The sequence below is a fragment of the Acanthopagrus latus genome, chromosome 8 (assembly GCF_904848185.1).
Source record: "Acanthopagrus latus isolate v.2019 chromosome 8, fAcaLat1.1, whole genome shotgun sequence".
NCBI lineage: Eukaryota > Metazoa > Chordata > Actinopteri > Spariformes > Sparidae > Acanthopagrus > Acanthopagrus latus.
This window is the reverse complement of record NC_051046.1, coordinates 6,312,676-6,334,936: the sequence shown is the minus strand read 5'-3', so window position 1 is coordinate 6,334,936 and position 22,261 is coordinate 6,312,676. Positions and strand designations below refer to the sequence as shown.

Here is a 22,261-nt window from a genome sequence, read left to right as displayed (position 1 = left end):
TAGAGAGTTATTCATTTTTAAGAATTTCATCAACTGAGCTTGATGTGTATGTGGTTATTCCATACAGCTCACTTTTGTCCAGATATGAGACTGGGTGAAATCATCAAATATGCAAGCCTTCACAAACCTGCAAATTTCCTGAACCAGATGGAAAAAAAGGCCCAATAGGAGTCATAAAAGGATAGAGAACTTTGAAGCGAACACAGTCCAAACATCTACCTATGAAGAGGAGGTGTGCTGTACTAATTCTGATAAAATAACAGCCAACTGTTCTCTTGCGAAATGGCCATGAGGAGCACAAAATTCACCCAGTGGTTTATTACTGCTTGACTTGTCAGATCCTAGAACCACAAAATCCTAATATGCTGAAACAGAAACTACACAAACAACCCAGGAATACAACTAGCAACTGACCGAGACACTGCCCTCAAAACAGACTTGATATGAGTGATTTAACCCTTTGTAACTTGGAACTCAGAAAAACTCAATTTCTGATATAAAAATAGGGCAATGAATACCAATTATAACAATCATTTAAGACTCAATTCAAAGTAAAAAAAAAAAACACAACCAAGATCCATTTAGCTTAAGTTTGCTGACATACTGTAAAGACACCTGACATCACAGCAACATGGCAGCGCACATAGTGAACAATTACCTTGTCATCCAGATTTACTTAGCTGCCGTGTAGCTGCCATTTCATTTTTCCATTCAGCTGATTATTGCGTGAAAGATGTCTTGCGACCATGCACTGGAGTGCTAATCTGTTAAATCAGCAGCTGTAGTTGCTTGTGAAGTCCAGAGACTTGCCACACAAACGTCACATCCATGTTTTTCCAAGAAGATGTGCTGGCACACGTTTAGATTGGAAGTCAAGAATACAGACTCTGAATGAGTGATGTAAATCTTGCAATGGATTGCAGGGTTAGGCTCAATCTCTCCTTAATCGAACAGTGACGCTCCACGTTACAACAAAGGATGTGAGATTAAGTAGTGAGACACTCACTTATTACGGAGAAATATTGACTTCATCTTTTAAAAGAAATTTTCAATTGAATTTGGTATATCACTAAATCACTGGACACATATATCAAAGATACAAATGTAGACAGAATGTGGATGTGATGTTAGAGGTCTATAAGCGTGACCTTCGCCGGCTAAAGCCATAAAACAAACTAAAGCACTTGTGCTTATGCTAAGAAATGTTCTGAGTTGGCAGAAGCACAATACTTTTGATGCCAAAATTAAACTGCAGCACCAAATTTACTGGAAATTAACACTGTGCTGCACTCCCCTGGCCTTTTAGGTACAAGAAATAGTTTCTTTTTGGGGGGGGGGGCCTTCTTAGACAGGACAGCTTAGAAAGTTGACAGGAAATGGGATGAAATGGGGCTGACATGCAACAAAGGGCCACAGGTCGGACTGCAGCAAGGACACAGTCTCTGTAGATGGGATGCACGTTCTACCAACTGAACTACTGTGGCACCCCAAGGTACGAGAAATGTGACAGAACTTTCCCACCAGGCAGATCAAAAAAACATCACAAAAAGGTTCATGATGTTGAGGTGTCAAAATAATGAGCCTGTGCTTGAGCATTTCTATAAACACAGTACTAACGTAACAGCACTGACAGGTTGTAGTTTGCCTAAACCTCAATTTATTCCTCAACCAGTTGTCAAAATGCTGCACTGGAACACATAATTACCTGTGTCCATCTTTCCGTCCTGAGCGGCGGGACCGTCAGGTATTACACTCTTCACTTGCAGGAACTCGTCGGGCTCGTCGCCTCCTATAATCGTAAAGCCAAATCCCATGTTGCTCTTCTGCAGGGCTGTTGACAGGAAGGTGCCCTTCAGCTGGGTTGGGTCCCTCGTAAACAATGGCTTCTCTGAAGGGAGACAGGGTTTGAAGTATGATATTTTTAGATTTTCCTGATAATGAGAAATGCTGCTTCTTTCATTTGTCACATTTTACCTCAAATTAAAGTTCAACGTGATTTTTTCAATCCTGAATGAACCCATCTTACCTTTTTTTTCCCCCACAAAAGCACAAATGAAGACACAATCCTGATTAGCTGACTCATTGGAGATACGCTGTTTTCACTCAGATGAGGCAGTACATTATGTACTGGTCTAGTACATCATCATACACGTGTCTGGATAAACCCACTCGGGGCCTCGGGGCGAGCATGTTCTCTGTCCACAGCACTGCCAGAAATCTCTATTCGACCCCGTACACTGTGACATTGTGCATCTGCCCCATCAAATACTCATAAAACTGCCTCTTCTGTTAGACAGATAAGGAAAACAGAGGAAAAAATGCTCAATATTTGATAGAAAAAATCTGTACATCAGGGAGAATAATCAAAAAATCTATCAGCACATGAGTTTCAGGGGCCCTTGATGGCATACAGACCAATGTTGCGTGCCATGCATGTTCTTTCTGCACTCCTTGCATTTTCATATTTCTGCGACTGTGAGTATGTCAGCATGTTTTGATTTAAATACCGAACATGCTGAAGAATTTCATGTGTACCTCTGTATATAGTGGGCAGAGGGAGAGCAGAGAGTCCCTGGCTCTGCATCTGCCTCTGCTGTTCCAGACGTCTCTTGGCTTCCAGGACTGGATTCTCAAACTGTGTCCTTCGATTGATGTGACTGAAAATACAATGCATTGTCACAAATAATGGAATAAGGGAAAGTAATCCAAAGCCTCAAGTGAAAAATATCAATATCAAACAATGGAGTTCTGAATTCAGAATTTCACTGAAGTGAAAACTTATTTTCAGTAAAATGTACTTAAGAACAAAAAGTCACAACAATAGTGCCTTCAGTTTTGATGCATTTAAAATACAGAGTGAGATTTTTGGTATTAACACTGAGGCAAGTGACTCGCTGTTGGGGGAAAGAGTTGCTAGCTCTGGCAGCCCCACTGACACTGAACAGTTCTATAGCTCATTTCTTTTGGTTTGCAAGTGGACATGTGAAATACTGAGTAGCTGATCTGGTTCACACTAGCCACTTGCTAACTGGTCAACACAAACCAGCAGTGACCAGAAATAAAGTTTTGGTGAAGAGCTATAAACTTCTGACGAGCTTAATGGCCTTTGCTTTGCTTCAAGGCGATATTTGAGGATGTCAGTGGTCCTGTTAGATACACTACAAGCTAAACTGGAACCACAGATTAAAAAGGAGACCACCAATTTCAATTAACCAACTGATCCTGAACAATGACTGACAGTATGTCTGAAGTAGAGACACTTCATCCACACTTCTTGAGGAAAGGATGTGAAAAATAACAGAAAATCGAACCGAAAGATTCAGAGTCAGCCTGTAAACATAACTGATACTACATGAGGTCGTATTTAATGTGCGGCCATTTAAGACAAAAAAATACCCACTGGTATCTACGTGTTGCCTCAATATGAAAAAAACTGGTTGAACTCTCAATGTTGTAGCGAGTCTGGACTGTCTTAGGTCTAACTATTACATATACTGTTGGACAGTCTAAGTAAAAGACTGTTTCTGTGATTTTTCGCTTTTTCGCAAAGGTAAAATGTTATTCTCAGTATCAAGTATTTACAACTGAATCTTGTAAAGTGAATGTTAAAAATAGAAACGATGAGGGAAGCAGTAAATTCCCCAAACTGTCCTCTCAGTAACTGTTCTTTACATTTAATTTCCAATTCAAGCTCGAGTGGTTTGGACAAGAACAAAAATTTTATGTGCTTCCGAATAAAACATCGCGCAGATAAAGTCTGTTTGCAATGCAACACATTTCATCATCAGCGTTCTCCTGATAGTCAATACAGATGAGATTTCTCTGCAAAACTTCAGTGAAATGAGCAGTACAACATAAAAAAGAAATGAGAATCAAGTAATTAATAATTCATGAAGAGGTGCTGTAAACTGTAAAAATGCATTTTCCTGCTTTACTACAGAGCAGCAGAGTTAACCAAGTCAACAGGGAGACTTACTCCACGTAGTAGCTGCCGTAGATGGGGTCATCTATCTTCTCCCAGCCATAGGGCAGCTCTGAGAGGAAGGAGAAAACCGACAAGGGAAATGAAGTCAGTGTATGCTGAGAGCAGAAGAGGGAATGTAGACGCTAAATTAAACCGCTGAGGGGAGACAACATGAATCTCAGGGCTCGCAGCTAGACGCTCCCAAAGTGCTCTTTTAATAGACAGACAACACTTCGATCTGCAGCGGTGGCTTCTTCACCGAGACACGAATCACAACACAGACATCAATACAAAGCACGGCAGGAACAAAAGAACATTTGAATCGTCTGACGCTTCTCATCCCGCCTTCTCTTTCTTTTTCTCTTCCTTCTGCCGTGTACATACATCCTTCAAGGCCAAATACCTCACCATACTACTTCATGTTTGTTTTGTTTTTTTTCATTACACCCACCCACTCGTTTAAGCCTTGGACGGCTTCCATGGCTGCTAATTGTCTCCTCCTCTCCCCTCCTCCGGTTCCGTTCCCTTCCCCACTTCAGCTATCTCTTTGCTGATTTAGCTCTCCACTCTTCATCGTTAAAGAACTGGGTCAGAGCGCTGCTAGAGTTCCTGGACATTATGACCTATTGTTTTATTTCACACCTAACTTTTCACAGACATACGCGCCATACAGTGCAATTTAATGAGCTCCCTCTGCTGGTGTGTGCAAGATTCAGGATGTTTTGGTTTTCAGCTTTCACGTTGGCATAAGGAACTCAACATGGGGGCTGACCTCGCACTGCAAGGCTCAGCGATTATACAAAAAAATGCACACACTCATACACACAAACGCAGACTGACAGTTACAATCCATCAGCACAAGCTGTTCGTCTCCCACTCAGACGTATACTAGAAATACAGCTCTTCTGATTAGTATTCAACAGTGAGCAGTCTTGAAAGGGTTGATCCTCCTCCCTATATTAATTCATCCTCATGTCTCGTTTTAAAGACTCTAATTCATGAAATTCATGACTATGTCCGTAGGAGGGCATTCTCCGCAGGGAAATAAAGCAAACCACACTAACATAGAAGAACACTAATGTCATACAGATTGAAAAACATGACAAATACACGGACTTCTTTTGACCCTGAGCTTATTACTAAAACACACAAATACACATGATTACAGAAAGACACACAAGTGCTCAAAGCGGGAAAAAATTAACAATGTGTAAAAGACTGTGTGTGTATGGATGTTTTGGGTGTTCCAACTCAAACGTCTAGCTAGTTTACATCTACGTCTAGCTAGTTTACATCTACTAACCAGTCAGAGACTCATAGTTATAGACAGAGTTTGTCTGACTGACTCCACAAATATATTACAGTGAGTGGCCTTCATACGTACACGCCATAGTAAACTAGACTGGCACTCAGTAGGGTGCATAGCTCTGTCAAGGCTAATTCTAATTGTGAGGACGTTCTAGGAAAAGGAAGGGATAATAAAACTGAAACTTAGACGCACAGCCCAAACCACATAATTTTATATATCTAAAACTCCACCCACATCGACCCTCTCCTACAGTTCCTTGAGGCAAAAACAATACAAAGTACAAGTAAAAATAATATGAATTACTCATCATTTGATTCCTGTTCCAGTTACTGATTTAAATCAAAAACTTATTTAAATCAGTAAAATGATAATGATTCAGTTCTTGTTTGGTTGCATGTGTTCAGATATCATTTAAAAACTTTGACTCATATTATTACTATATCATTTAATTGTTTGTTTTACAACTTTTTATTAATTCAAGTATCATTTTATAAAGTATCCTGGAAGGGACAATGTAATTTTGTGTTAACAAAAGTACCATTTACACCAAGTGACTATGTAGTTTATGCATATCCAGCTGATCTGCTGAGCACTACAATACTCTCAGTAAGACATGCAAGAGATTACATTTTTTAATTTCAATGACTGGAAGTGCATCTGTAGCAAGTTTACCTATAACAAGAAGCAAATCCCAGTTTTTGCCAAGAAACTTCTTGGAAATTATAAGGAAATTACCCCCATAAAAAAAAGCATTTTAACATGTTTATATTTCTTCATGGAAAGTACTGAAAGCATATTGTTTTGGTATCTGTACAGAACATATGCAAAGGTACAGAAACATTTTTAAAAATTGCCCCAAAATACCCGACCAACTCAAGTCTTTGGACAGACACACACACACACACACACACACACACACACACACACAGACAAATCCCCAGCTCTATTATTTTTACAATTATTTGGTCTGCGTGACACTGATACTGTGGCATCATCCCCTCATGCTGTAATGTAATTATGAACAGATTTGTGATCTTGATACCAATAATCCGTGTTTGAATGTGTGTGTGTGTGTGTGTGTGTGTGTCCTGGCTTCTGAGCATGCTGACTGTGCAGCCCAAGGTGAAACGGGTGCATGCCACAATTATCTCTGCTCTGCTCTACTGTTTGCTCAAACCTCCTGCGCCACACCGCCATTACCTCCGACGACCCTCCTCATCCTCGAGGCGTAAAAGTCAGATGGATTCACACTTCAAACCACCTTAAATTCCCTCCCGCCCTGTCCATGAGCCACCTTAAATGTCGGCCTAACTCGTACACTAGTCGCTTGCCCTCCCCCTGAAGTGAAAGGGAGACAGTTTCCATGGAAACCACCAGTGGAAGTGTTTTTTTTTTCTTGCCTGAGCTGAGGGCTCTGTCTTGTCTCTATTTCCTGCTGCTGAAATACAGAGAGAGAGAGAGTCTGTTTATGTGTGTGTTTTTATGCATTCATATGAGTCTATATTTGCAGTATGTGTGTGTGAGACGGCTGAACTGTGTGTGCACGTCTGAATGAGTGAAACAGTCATCTTCCTTGACACTAAATCAAACACCCCATCATGTCCCCATGTACAGCATGAGCACCGAGGGGCTGCTTGTGTGCTCGGGTGCTTGTTTGTGTGTATATGTGCTGGTGTCTCTCTTGACATGAAGTCTAATTGTGATTCCTCTGCATTAGATGACTCATCACCCCTCTCACACAAAGTCTCTCTGACCAACAGGCAGCCAAGAACAGAGACAATGAACTCTGACTCAGAGAAAATTATATATATATATATATATATATATATACAGTATATATATATATATATATATATATATATATATATATATATATATATATATATATATATATATATATATATATGTATATGCATAATGGAATTAGATATATATATTTTATATATATATGTGTATAAATAAAAAATATATATCTAATTCCACTATGCATTTCTCTGTCAACTACCTTTTCAATTATTATGTAAATCTGTTGCTATATAAGAGTCCAAAAATAGTGGGAAACCATCACAATGTCCCAAAGTCCATGTTGACATACAGTGTTTAAATCAGTTTAACTCTAAATATATTCATTACACTGCCATAGAACACTAAGAATTTTTGGTATCATGTGAGATTAAAAGTCTAGAGTTGCACTAACGGAAGAGGCTGCATTAGGTTCTGATATGTCATCTTAACTTTGCCTGTTAGTATACAAGTATTTCCTATTTCACACTTACACAAATTGTTTGATCATAAACCAAAATCAAGATGTTGACCTGATGATGGTGCTAAATGAAAAGAGAATCACCAAATCCCCTTGAAGCTAAAATATTTAATCAATATAGTCTACATACCCTGATCCAACTTTATTGTGAAAGGTCTCATTATGTGACTGCAACTCAGTGTGCTGCTTCAATCCATATTAATGTATACTTTTCAGCTTTGATCTGGAGAGGAAATAAAAGATGTACTGAGACAGAAGCGAAGAGAAAGACAGAGTAGGAAGAGGAAGAGAGAGGAAATAGGAGGGAAACGCCGAGACCGAGAGATGGCCCAGACATGACTGAGTGTAATAACAGTGATGTAACTCAGAGGTAACATTTTAGCTCAAGTCCATCACTCTCTGGCAGTGGCTGCATGTGTTTCACCTCTCCTCATATGCAAACCTCTCTCAATCTCCATTTGTCTCTTTAAAAAGAAACACTAGCAGGGCATCTCTCTGCTCGTCACTTCCTAACTTCATCATTTTTCATATTTCTTTTCACCATCTCCCTCTTGTCACATTTCCTATTCTTCCATTCTTCTGTATTTCTCTTGCCGTTGGTTACAGACAGAATTTCAACATCGTGACTTCTGCCTCAGTGAGAATTCCTGCCTCTGAATGATCATGAGCAGCATATTTTCATCAACAGCACTTAGATTACTTTCAAAGTGGCATAGGGATTGAGTGCGTATCAAATCCAGAATTGAAACCAACACTTGCACTGATTTGAAGCTTGTCCTGTTCTTGCCTCTTCTGGGCGAGAGAAGCGATATGGGGTGACGTTACGTAACGAAAGACTTGCCTGACAAAAAAAAACAAACAAAAAAAACATAACTGAACCAGATATATGGTGACAAGCCTTTGAACTCTGGGTCTTAGTCTCAGCACATAGATACAACACAATGTACACAAAAGTTGCACATTTGTAGGAAAACATCAACAAAGACAAGCTTGTCCTAAAAATTTACCCAAAAAGCAGCATGCGAGTGAGACAGAAAGGGAATAGTGAATGAGGATATAAATTTCTGAAGAAAGTGGAGCAAAAAGACTATACATGCATAAGATGGAGGCAACGGAAGGGAATAAGATGCAAAAACAGCACTGATGAAAGTACGTCTGAGTGTCTGTCTGCTTCCTGCCCGAGGCTGTGAGACTCTGGGAAATCCTTCAGGCAGATGGGCAGTTAAAAACAGCACCACCTCTTCCTGCTGTTCCCTCCCCACATGTATTGTTTATTCAGTCTTCTTGCAGAATCAGACATCCTCCCTTCCATGAATATTTCATGATTCAAAAGTTACATGTGTCCATTAATGTTGGTAAAAATGGAAAATTGCCTTTAAATCATCACCTGGTGCACAGCAGAAAAGTGTAAAGACCGGAAAACAGGCAGTACAGCACAGAAGAAAGAGCTACAGGACACCGGCGCGATCATTAAAAGAAAACAATAACAGGGTGGATAATGTAATGAGTTGCACGCTGAGTTGTATCATTCTATCATCCATGTGGCTGCAGAGCTGTTTATAATAAAAAAAGAACACGATTTCCTGAGAACAGAAGCAGTTTCTGGAAGGCATCAATTCAAAGGTGCTGCAAGAGGATGGGATGTGTCATACAGGACCTTCACAAATATTCAGCTAACAGCCTTTGATTCAAAATCCTCTGCCAGTGGTGATCGCTTAAGCATTAGCTTCCTTTAACCGCTGCTTCCCTAAAGACCGACGCAAGGAGACCAAAAACAGAAAAAGCTCAAATCAGTGTCACCCTGTAGATAAACTGTAGACAGAGGAAGATAAAGAAGACAGAGGAGAACACAGACATGAGGCATGTTTTAAAAATATGTCTAATACAGCTACTTCCTTTTATGGCACAGACCGGATTTTGGCGCCCTCCTCGCTTGATGTCTCTGACAACTCCAGTGTATTGTTTTAAATAAGTATAAACACAGAAGAAATCACAGACAGATGCAGAAACAACAGCAAGTCGTTGTATTAATTAAAACATAAAAAATAAGTGATCACAGAGCAGTCGACAGCAACTTGGCATCTGAGCATCGCTGGCGCTGAAAACTGATCTTTGCTCTGCCAAGATGATGCTGAAGTACGTCGGCCATGTTTGTGAAAAGGGTTTGTGAACAGACAACAGGAGTGTGTGTGTGTGTGTGTGTGTGTGTGTGTGTGTGTGTGTGTGTGTGTTTGTGTGTCAAGAGAGAGTTTGCGCAGAGCTGAGCGACGTTATTAGAATTCTTGTCACTGTTCGGCCCTTTACTGGGCAGAGGAAGAGAGGGAGGGATAGAGAATGAAGGCAGGAGAGGAAAAGAGAGGAGGAGGAAAATTGAGGAGATTGAAAGGGGAGAGAGAGAGACAGGGAGAGGGGGGAGACGAGAGGTGAAGGAGTGCAGAGGGGAGAACGGAGGGAGAAAATTGAAGAGATGGAGAACAGAGAAGAGGTAGAGAAGGTATCGATTCAGATCTCACTCTGGTGAATCACATCACAAACTAAATCGCTGACCAAAGGCTGCGACAGCAGCAGGGATGTAAGATCACCTCATTGTTATACTTATATCTGATAACACATTTCATGTACATGACTGAGTGCTGGACTGTATACCACAGTGGAAAACTGTTCTTCATTTTTTGCCTCTGAAATTTCATTGGTGGTCAGTTTTGTTTTTTTTTTTCACACACCTCTGCTTCCCCTGATTTAAACTGTTTTAAAACCAGCTTTGAAATTCAAAGTTGGTGAAACCGCTCACTGCATTTTCTTTAACATACAGTTTATTGATACCACTAAACAGCACTGTTTGTGTCCTCTAAGCCTGATGTAGACCATCCTTGTTGTCCAAGAACTATTAAAACCACATAAATTAGTCACTCAGTCTCACACACACCTTTGTGCGCTGTAAAGATTCACTAGAGCAACTGGGACACTGTTAGATGGCCACAAGATACATCTGAGGGGCCATTAGACAAAGATTAAAAAGTATTAGTAGTACTTTTTTAACACTGTTCCTCTTATCTTTTTTGTCTCCTTGTAACTAACTAAACAGGTTTTGAACTAATGCACCCCACCAATTATCTTTACTTTTCAGACAGGGGAGGAAAGTATGAAAATAGGACTAACAAACTCTGGGTCTTTTTTGGGGATTTGTTGATAATTAGACAACAAGCAAGCTGTTCTTGAGTGATGAAGTCTGGAGAAAACAGTAATAGTTTCAGCTTTTTAACGTTTTGACATTAAGTATGTCCTCATCAGAGCAAGCTGAGGCAGCATGGGTGTGACTGTATTCAGATTGCATGCGGTCAGATAATATGCGATGTGCAATGGTTTTAGATGTGGAATGTATCTAGCCAAATTTTGTTTTGTTTATGTTGATAACTTTTCAGTAGTGTCTTACTCTAAGTTGAATTAATTACTACTATAGACATTCAGCTGTGAAGCATAAATAAAGGATACTGGATGAAATTTCTTTTTCATCACTCTAATTATATTTCTCTCTGCACATTTTTCAGAATGATGTATGCTAATGATCACTTCCCAACAATAAATCTAAACAAGTAAATTTGCAAGTTTATTATTTCTGGATTTAAAAACCCCTTTTCACCTGCAGAGAACAGTGACACCAGCAGCAGACTAACAATCGCCCAAACAACGGAGCTTTTATATGTTTTTTTTTGTTGAGGAGGGAAAGCACTCTGGAACAGTGAGACAGGAACAGACAACACAAGTACACAAACAGCAAGAGGTGCAGAGAAGACACACTCCCACAAATGCTGAAGGATCGACTCAGGTGAACACAAAATAAAACTTACAAAACAAAAGAGCAAACACTTAACGCAGTCTTTCAGACTCACCGTCTTCCCTGCACTCTTCTGGTGGCTTGGCTTTCTTTGCCAGCCGGGGATCCAGCCACGATGTCGTTTTGGTGTTGTGACTGGAGAAGAAAAAAAGAGACGTGCAGATTAAGGCAATAAGAAAGAGGAAAAGGGGCAAACAGAGGTCAGGGAGAGACTGACGGAGAGAATAAAAGAAAGAGATGAGCGCAAAGTAAAACTAATGACCTGTACGTAACTCTGTGTGTGTGTGTGTGCAGGGGCAAAGAGAAACAAGGGGATTTCTAAGGTAAACTAAGTGGTCATTAATCCACTAATTAGCCCTCAGCCACTAATTAGTAAGGGTGAGAGTAGAGGGCTAAAGTTTGCAAGGGTGCATGTGTATGTGTCTGTGTGTGTATTCTGTGTGTGTCCGATTAGCAGCATTGAGTTACATCAATTATTCAACACAAACGGCAGTGCTATAATGTTTACACACCCAGCTATATATAAAGCATGCTTTGTAAAGTACGAGCACTTTGTGAGGTGCATTACATTGGATTCATTTTTAATTATTTTGTACAGCTCTTAAGCTTAACGTTTTACAAATATTTAAATACAACAGCTACACACATTAAGGAATAAGCTGTTGTTAAAGTAGTAAAATCATTTCTTTATGTTTTAAATATATTCATGTGGACTCTATTTTTCTTACTCAATGAAGTAGACCTCCCCCTTCTCAGTGTAGGCCATCTCCCAGTTGTCAGGCAGAGGACCCAGCTCCTCCTCGTCTACATCTGGAACTTTGGCGGGGGATTCAGAGGGAGATTTTGGGGCCTCCTCTCCTTCAGTGGGAGCCTCGGTGGAGGCTGGGGCCTGGATGGACGCTTCAACAGCAACCTCCCCAGAGGCATCTGTGCTCTTGTCCTCATGTTCACTGGACTCTGTGGAGTACACACACACACACACACACACACGCGCACACACACACACACACACACACACACACACACACACACACACACACACACACACACACACGCACACACAGTTATTTTCACATACACTTTGTGCACACATGCAGACCTGGATGCACACTGCACACGCCATGCATGATGAGTCAGAGCAGAGCCACTGCAGAGCTATGAACCCCCAGGAGAGAGAGAGACACAGAGTGAGAGAGAGACATAGAGAGAGAAAGAGAGAGAGAGAGAGAGAGAGAGACAGAGACAGAGAGAGATAGGGTTTGAGGACAATGAGCATGAGGAGAAAACAACATGGGGATGTCAGAAATAGAGAAACAGGAAAAGACAGAGACTTTAGGGGTCAGAGACTGAGTCAGAAATACAGAGAACGATTCTAAGAGTGAGGAGAAAAGCTGGTGGCATCTGAGTCAGGGAAAGGTCAAATTAAAATATTTGCTCCTGACATCACATTTCTAATAGTAAAACTGAGATGGAAGAAAGTCGATTTTTTTTTCATGTCATGTTTATAAACATATACCACACATGGTCCCCAAACTTCAATCATCTGTCCATCAAAGTCTGTTCTATAGTTATTTCCGCTATAGGTGTAGTTAGGAAGTCATTTTCTCTTTTGAAAATCATCCTTGTGGTCAATATTTCATCTGGTATCAGCAATAATATACAGAGGCGTGTAGTTCTGTTGAAATAACACATATGACAGTGGCATGACAAAGAAGAGAACATATGGAATGCTTAGAGAACACTAACTACGAAGTAGGATGTGAGAAGGAAGAAGAGGGGGCAGAAGGGATGGGACCCCAGAGACTAAGAAAAAAGCAAGAGCGGTCAGAAGGAAGAGGATGGCAAAGGGGAGGAAGAGAGAGGGGAGAGCGGGGGTATAAATAGAAACAAGGACAAAGGCCAGTGGCGGGAGAGCAAAGACAGCAGGAGAGACGGAGAAACGATAGGACGGAGAGACGAGCGCTGAAGCCAAAATGAGACTGTGGACAGTGATAATAGTGAAGACATTACGGTGCCCTTGTGAGTTCAGTTATATAAGGTTACTGAGAACATGTGCAGTTCACACTCACACAGGCAGAGTCTGTCAGATATTCTCCTCTCTCTAAAGTCTACAGTACCTGGCGTGATGGCCACCCCGTTGCCGTTGACAACCGGACTCTCCTCTTCCTCCTCCTCAGGTGGCTCCAGGCTGGCGCGCTGCTCCATGTTGCTGACTGACTGGTTCCTCTTCCTCTTGCCCTGGGAGCTGGGCCGGGCTCCAGGCAGCAGGGCCTCACTCACATTCAGAGGAGGTGCTGCGGGGGACGGCTCCGCTGGAGGTTTTGGAGTGCCGTAGAAGTTATCTGAGGGCAGAGAGGCACAGCGGTGTTGTGTTAGAGGCCGCATGTACAACTCAAGAGGGATCCCAGGTGATGTAACACACCGTCTAGCAGGCAGAGGAGGGTTACTGCTCGTGGGAGCAGATGACTGGCATCGAAAATTCAAAATTTAGCTATGGAGATAACCAGACCTGTCTTCCTTGAAACATGAACTGACACAACCAAAATCTAGTATCCAGACTCTCTTTTTTAGGACTTGCAATTTTTATTCTAAAATATAGAAAGGATGCTGACACTGTAAATCATAACAAATAAACTAGACTATTTCCATAGTCAGGCTTCTTCGATTTCACATTCTGACCCCACCATGAGGAGTACAAAGTGGTATTCTGAGAAACAGGAGAAAACGACAGAGAAAACAAACAATACTGAGAGGAAGCACAAGTCACTGCTGTGTTTCCACCTCATCCCATTGTTTATGGAACATTTTTCTCAGTCCATCATACATCCTATATGACTGTCACCCTAATCTGGAGAAGAATCTCCAACTATTTCACAGCTAATTTATCATCCAGGCACTTTTGCCATCTGGGCCCAGTCCATCAGTGACAACAGAAAACCAGAAAACACTAAACACTTCTAAGATAAAACAGGATACAAACTGCAAACCACAAAATAGTAGTGACTTTTCATCCAGAACTGTTGTAATGGCTTGTTGGTTACCATAATCTCCCCTTCATATTTTCCCGACAGATTTTGCCATGCATGTTGGGTCAGTGGAAATGTAAATCTTAGTGTGATCTTAACATGTGAACACCACCTGTTGTTGACACAAATATAGATTCTTAAACAGACACAAGTCTTGATACAAACTCTCTGTCAATAATTGAAACTCAATTTCAACATCACACTAGAAAAAGTCTAAGAAAAATGAGTCATGCAGGGTTTTTAGATTCGATCAGTGTTTGGTTTTGTTATGTTTTAATAGACCGACCCTCACTGAGGTATATTAAGTCTCACATTCAATGGTCGTTTTTCGGTTGAATACAACTTTTGCACTGCTGCCATGTTATATTATCTGACTCACTAGTTTACTGGCTCTCAAAGGGCAAAACCAGCTGTCTGTTCTTCTTAATTAAGCTGAGTCTCCCTACACTACAATTGTTGCTGTGGACAGATGTGGGACAGTGTGTTTGGAGAAAGATGATCACAGTGTTAGAGGGAGGAATAACAGAGTAGGTGGGTGAATTGGGGTTTTCAATAACAGCCAACAGCAGACAGTGGCCTTACTGGGCTGAGGGAAGATGTAAGTTTCCCCTAAAGACCAAAATTGCATCATAATAATAAAATAAACTGTAAATATGTCTCCAAGGGCAGGGGATGTCCTTTTTCTTGATACTTAATTTTTTTGAAGTTTTGAAAAAACCCTGTCTCTGAGCTTTCTCTGCTTAATGATGCACATAAATCTATCTGCGAACATCATGATACTGTGCAGTCAGGTTATAACTACACTGTCTTAAGACAAGATATGTCTTACATGTCCTTGCTTGTCTTTTTTTCTAGAGTTTCATTTTATGTTTAAAGGTTGCATTCAGCAATTTGTGAACACTGCAGCTTATATTTCCCTCCCTGCAGATATTGCAACTGACAGGACAAAGAATATGATATCATTCAATTAATCTCAGGAGGTATCATTAGGACACCTGCTGTATTAGCCTGCTCTTCCTGTGTGGATTAGAGTAGCAGGTTAAAAAAAGACAATTTCATGAAAAAATGGGAGAGAACCACATGAATACATCAGTATAAACACAACCCCAGCTGTGTCATTCCAGCCATGTTGGTGAAAGTGGTTCTGTTTGGAGGCGAAAGTGAAAGAATAATAGCACAACACAAAAATAGCATTGGGCGTCTGACATTCTACACCCACTGTAATGGTACTGCTGGTAGGAAAACAACAGAGAAGTTAGTACAGTACAGTACAGAGAAAAGTACAAAACATGATGGCCCTCGGGCTATCTTGCTAGAGATAAAAGCATCCTCACCATATCATAAATATACATACTTCTCTCTTTATGATTGACACTGGGGCTTGTGTGGCTTTCTGTAATTTCAAATTTTCTGTGTATGTATGTATGTATATATGTATATATATGTATGTATGTGTATATATATATATATGTATGTATATATGTATATATATGTATGTATGTGTATATATATATATATACATACATACATACATACATACATACATACATACATACATACATACATATATCAAATCTTTCCTTCTCTTTCCTCATGCTATTTGTGCTTAACCCATCATAAAGCTCTACTTTTATTTGAAATACAAGACCCACACTGTCAGGAAAAAATATTTAGTGATTAAATATTGAGTGTGAGTGAGAGGCAGAGATGTCTTATTTTATAATCCTTCAAAGTGGAGAAGAGTGGGGGTTTCACAAAGAGAAAACAGAGAAAGAGGACATGGGCAATGGGAGGAGAACAAGAGCTGAACAAAGAAGAGGGAAGGGGGCAGTAATAAAGGACAAAAGGAGGATCAGCAGTAAAGAGTTGATAAACATTCAGTTTACTTTCATCCCAGCGGGAGGCAGATAGATATTAAGAAGGCTCTATCACAGCTACCACTTCCTCAATAAGTACACTTACCCCGCAGCCCCCCAAACAGATTTATCACAAAATATATAATAAAAGTGTGCATGCAGACACGTGTAAACAAAGACAAGTATGAAACTGCATAGGCAGCAGGCGCCCACCTGTGCAGGCTTAAGGACAACCTTAAGAGGTGCTTTGCAGAACATAAAGAGCACTGAGATACATTTAGACAAGGGTTCCTCCCCCTGCACCACACTGGTTTTAAAGACGCAATGTTCCCCTGATGCTGAATGCTCCTGGTATTGCCTGAAGGCGTCAAGACTATATGCACAGTTGTGACTCATCTCACATCGCAGCATACGTAAGCTCTTATGTGCACCAAGCATTGTGCACACACACGCACTACAATTACCGTGACGAGTTTCCTGATGATACTCCACATATTATCTCAGCCTCTTTCACAGCTTTCTAAATCTCTCTCCCTGCCTCCTGTGTCACTCCCTCTTCTCCACTCTCTTATTTTAATGTGCATTACAAAATGAGTTGCAGCACCTCCAGTGCAGTCACCCAGAAAGAGACAGCTTCCTCCAGTGGGCATCAGTAAGCTCCCTGTGTTAAGGGAAACATACACTGTGACACACAATCATGGAGGGAACAAGTGAAAAGGAACGCACACACACAAACACAAGAGCACATGCGCCTGAACCCCTACACACAAACAAGCATGCATTCACACACATATTTTGTGTGAGTGTGTTCAGCCTCACATGCTCCTAAAAATTGCTACTGGGCAAATGAACCAGCAAATCCCCCATCTGTAGATGTATCACTGACAGTGTAGCAAAGCAGATGCACAGACTTGACATGACTGGAAAATGGCTTTCATCCAGCTCTTGCGTGCCCGCACACATGCATGCGTGCACACACACACACAGATGCACACACACACTGAGCGTGTCAACGGGCCGTTGAAAAACCACCAGAGGAAGCTGTAAGCTGCAAGACTCATTTTGTTTACTAAAGCTGTGAGTAGGAGCATCACCTGGCACACCTGATCCATCAAGAAAAGATATGTACACAGTTGCACAAGACGGCAGATTAGATTTAAAAATAGTAAAATAGCACTACTGAAACACATGTTCCCATTTCTCCTCCCCAAGCACCTGTACTTGTCTCGCAGATGCAAAGTCTTTCCTGCACAGTGCTGCCAACACTCACCTTCATAGGTTCCACTCTCTAGCAGGGCTCCACTTTGCTCCAGTTCCATAAAACGCTCCACGCTCACAAAGTTGTAGTCCACCCCTGGCACCTCCCCCTCCTTTGGCTGCCTGGTGGTACCTGCAAAGAGAGAGAGAGAGAGAGAGAGCGAGAGAGTGAGAGAGAGAGAGAGAGAGAGAGAGAGAGAGAGAGAGAGAGAGAGAGAGAGAGAGAGGTCATCAGAGCCAAATAGGACACTTGAGAAGAAAAGGCAGGAAGGCAGAGAAAGAGCTTAGAAAAGGGGCTGGACAGAAAAAGACGGCAGATTTGAGGCTACAAAGTGTATCAGAGGATGTGGGAGGGGAACGGAAATGGAACAGAAGAGGCTGAGTGAGGAGTCATCACTTGTGATAGCCAAGTCCATTCACACAATTGTGTGTGAGTGACAGTGAGAGACAGCTAGAGACGAGCGGGGAAAGCATGCTCAAACGGCAAAGCGCCATCATTCAGTCCATTCAAGCCAATCTGGTGCTGTTTTAGTAATGAGTGAATCAATACGCCACTTTTACCAAACATAACTCAAACCTCCCTACACAGCACACAAAACTGTGCCGATTGGATTATTGTCAAAACAGCAGGAATGCAGAGGCACCACATTACCATGCAGCAATTAGAGCCTTCCTACATCAGCGCTCTAGAGATCTCCATCAGCGCTGTGGCGCTGAGGCTCGACTGTGTGATGGCAACGATGGGAGTTTCGAGTTTAATGAGGTGCTGTGTTTGTGTCTCTGCCAAGTGGACTTTCAGCTTAGGCTCAGTGAAGTCCACTGGTGTTGATTCCGGCTCTCCATTGATCACGCCTGGAAGCAGTCATTGGCCGGGCGTGGAGAGGGAGTCCGCTCTCAGAACTTTTCCCAGGACTCATGCGGTTAAAGTTAAGTCTGATTGATCTGGCCGTGGCCTCAACCGGATCTGATGTTGTTACCACGCTGTTGCCAGAATGTCAGATATGGCTGAAGTGTATTTGTGTAAGTGTAAGACGATTTGTGGTCCAACGATCCAAGAGCACAGGTCTAAAAAAGGCAATTACAAGTTCTGACACCAAAAAAACCCCCCACTACATGTGCTCACGTATGAATGGTGGGTATACAACACTTGTAAGCATCATAGTTTAAGTGGGAGCTGTGGGAGCTGAAAACAGCAGGTGGTGGATGTGTTGTAGAAACACAAATAACACACACACACACACGAGCAAGTGGGGAGGGTTAGTCATTGTACAAGATCCTCTGAGTCTCCCAGAGTGCGATATCTTAATCATTAGATCTCCATTGATCATCTGTCACCACTTTGCTCCTCTAGTGCATCCACTGAACATTCTCTACTGTATTTACTTCACCACCAGGAGCAGAAGACGACAGCTTAGCAGCACCTAATGAGTAAACAAGAGATACTGGGCCATCACACATCTATAGTCTGTCTATAAAGCTGTCCAACACCGTCCACACATAGGTGTGTTTGTTTGCACAAATGTTTGTCAGTGTGTGTCTACATGTGTGTACTCGACAGTGTGTTTGTCTTTATGACTCTAAATGGTGGTAAAATGCCCACTGTGCCAGCAGTAATCCCATCTCCGAGCTGATCACAGCTCAGCAGGACACCGCAAATCCACAACACCACAGGTTTGAGTCAGAGAGCTTGTGTGCATGTGTGTGTGTGTGTGTTCATGTGTGTGTGTGCCACAATCCACATTGTTTGATGCACTCTAACTCTGATAAACACTTAGAACCAGTCAAATACACTGTGGATTGCAGCAATGCTCAAGGGCTAATGTTGATTTAGTTGTTTTACACTGCTGTCAGACTGGTGTTACCAGAGGTGACTCTGTGCAATGCCTTGTGGGTAGCAAGATGGGTTCATATTAATATCTATAACTGCTGATGTTGTTACTGTACATTAAGGCAATGGGGAGGTGTTAATCCTGCAGATGGGACGTGTTTCTGACCCATAAGGTAGAAGTAGAGTATATGAATTTAAATCAGTGATACTGATATTTGGTTGCCTTGGAAATATCTTACAAACTTGTGACTACCCCACTTGATTGGTGAAACAAACAAACAAACAAAAGAAAATAAACAAGCCAGACTGCTTATATTGGTCAATATTGGGGTCATGAATATTACACATTATTACTTAAAGGGATATTCCGGTGTAAATTTAATCCATGGTCTAACACACCATGACACCAAGTGAGACCCCCCTCAAGAGATCAAGATTTCCGACCGCTAACTTATGTAGTTTTAGCAACCTCAGAGAAGACTGCACAATAAAAATACACAGCAGTCTAGGCATCCAACCAAGAAACAAACCGCTATCAAAAAGCCACTCATAGCCACAAATAATGCTCAGAACAGCACCAAACTTCAGCAACCGTACAAATAGGGTCCAAGCACATAGTTTGAGGCATCAAACAGCAACTAGATTAGCTGGATTTCTACTGAAAAGACAACACCTCTCATCACTGTTCTGCAGCAGCTAGCTCGTTTTGGGGAAGTCGATTACCGAGTGCAGTAGATTTCTGCAGCTCAAGGATGAAAATGTATGATATTACTCCATGGAAATGCAATCAAAGTTCATATGTGACTTGCCTACCAGTTTATAACAGTTATTATCGAGTGCGGACAGGGAACAGAATGGAACTGAGCATTTCTAACCGCACTCGGTAATCGACTCGTCAGGACTTCCCCACAACAAGCACACTGCTGCAGGAGAATGGTGAGTTGTGTTCTCTTTTCAGTAGAAATCCAGCTAAGCTAGCAGTTCTTAGATGCCTCGAACTATGTGCTGGGACCCTATTCCTACTGTTGCTGAAGTTTGGTGTTGTGTAACCCTCCAATGACCTAAAAAAGTGATAATTTAACTGTGCAATTCCTTGAAATTTACACATATTTGAGACCGGATTGCAGAAATGGGACCTTCACATCCTTGTAGGCTGCTGCTGCGACTACTGTAGCTCCATTACAGTTTCATCAATATCTGAATGACAACAACACTTGACTGCAGTGAGCTATACTAAACATCCCACAGTCTGAGAGTGACAATAGGCTCATAAGGAGGAAGGAAAGAACACATTCTGTGGCTTTTAACACAACCCAAAACAAAAGCATCCTCCTCTGTGGCTTTTCTTGAGGTTTCTTCCAACCTTTTTTCTTCCCTCTGTTAAAAGGCTCAATATGGCAAGTTTTTCCTCACTCTAATCAAGGTTCTAAGGACAGGATGTTGTTCACAGTACAGATTGTAAATCCCACTGAGGCAAGGTGATTGTGATTTTGGGCTACATAAATACAACTGATTTGATTTGACAAATGGGACTGTGGCACAACAATAATTTTATCTTGATTATTTTGGCTTTATAAACATGGGAAGCAACAGTCCTACTTTAAAATAAAATCTGATTGATCCCCCTACAATTAGTCGATCATTGTATAAACACACCAATTATTCTGATGTCCCTTACAACACTTCTAATATAAAGTCTACCCAAATGTAGTTTTGCAGGGCTCTTTGTTTACTCTTTGTTATTTGATTACATAACACACACAGACAAGAATATCTTAAGTTTTTAAACTTATCACCAGATAAATACAACATCCCTTGAAATACAGTAATACCACTGGGAAGTATTAAATGTGTGTGGTGTTTTTAAACCAGTTTTAGAAGTATTGATTTAACTCAATGTACTTTCTTGAGGCTTTAGTTTGCGTGTTGATAATATTGGATGGCATTATATCATAAGAAGTAATAAATATCTTCCACACCCCCTGAGTTGACTCATCACTTCTCTGACTCAACCTACACGAAAATTTTATATTATAAGCTTCACATAGATAGTGTATGTTTAGGGGCCATTTTATCAGACTGCAATATATTATCAGGTGTTTCTGATATTTTGTCCACTCCTTTTATAGCTATTAATTCAGCTCCACAAATTTCCAAGTAACTGCAGATCCTCTTTTATCCACCAAAAGAAATACCAAGATGAAGAAGCTTCACAGACCAGCACAACAGGGCCGACTCCATGAACTATACCGCATGTTAAAACAAAAAAGGAATAATCTTGAACAGGACCATCCATCGACTGTGAAGTGCTTCTCTGAATACAGCAGCAGCTGAGCCAGCCAGGCGGGGCAGGTCGCCTTCCACTGGGCACAACTATTGATCTATAAGATCAGAATGAAATTATTGTGCTGCCCACACCAGAGTAGGCAGAGCCTGCTGGAATACTGATGACCTGCCAATGGTCTTCTCCCACAGCTTCCTTCACTGGACACACCAACAGAGCAGAAAGAGAGGGAGAGAGCATCTTGTTGGATCTGAGCTGGGAATATTGATCGACTATCTGGCCTTGAGATAGGCAGTCCAAATGTTCCTCTTTTCTTCCTTCCCTTTCACACATTTCTGCTCAGAGCAGCCTACCAGTTTTTCCTCCCTTGCTCTCTGCATTTACTCCTTCCATCCCCTTAGCAACACCCACTAAATAACTGTGAAGTAGACCTGTTTATTAAAACTAACACTGTCCCCAGCAAAAATCCATACTCTGTTCCTGCTGCCCCCATTGCTACCTTTCCATTTCCTTTTCTTAATCTATTTTTAACATTACAAACTACCTTTTTCAGATCCTCAAGAACTCCCAGGTAGAGTCAAGAAAATGAATTTTAAAAAAATAGAATCTCTAATTTATGGTGCATGTACATGGCCACAC

The 22,261-nt window shown here is 41.3% G+C and overlaps 1 protein-coding gene across 14 annotated transcripts in view; it reads right to left on the bottom strand.

Moving 5' to 3' along the window:
- The window catches only part of LOC119024385 (membrane-associated guanylate kinase, WW and PDZ domain-containing protein 2-like), an 81,429-nt gene that overhangs the window by 24,929 nt on the left and 34,239 nt on the right, over positions 1 to 22,261 (bottom strand). For all 14 annotated transcript variants that reach the window (XR_005076456.1, XR_005076457.1, XM_037107159.1 and 11 more), the window contains exons 3-9: positions 17,524 to 17,643; positions 13,489 to 13,713; positions 12,100 to 12,328; positions 11,427 to 11,506; positions 3,977 to 4,034; positions 2,536 to 2,657; positions 1,706 to 1,888 (exon numbers count right to left, since the gene is read on the bottom strand). Coding sequence is in view for 12 of the 14 variants with exons in the window: in XM_037107159.1 (XP_036963054.1) it covers positions 1,706 to 1,888; positions 2,536 to 2,657; positions 3,977 to 4,034; positions 11,427 to 11,506; positions 12,100 to 12,328; positions 13,489 to 13,713; positions 17,524 to 17,643 (1,017 nt within the window). In the remaining 2 variants the exon portion in view is untranslated. The remainder of the gene's footprint in view (positions 1 to 1,705; positions 1,889 to 2,535; positions 2,658 to 3,976; positions 4,035 to 11,426; positions 11,507 to 12,099; positions 12,329 to 13,488; positions 13,714 to 17,523; positions 17,644 to 22,261) is intronic.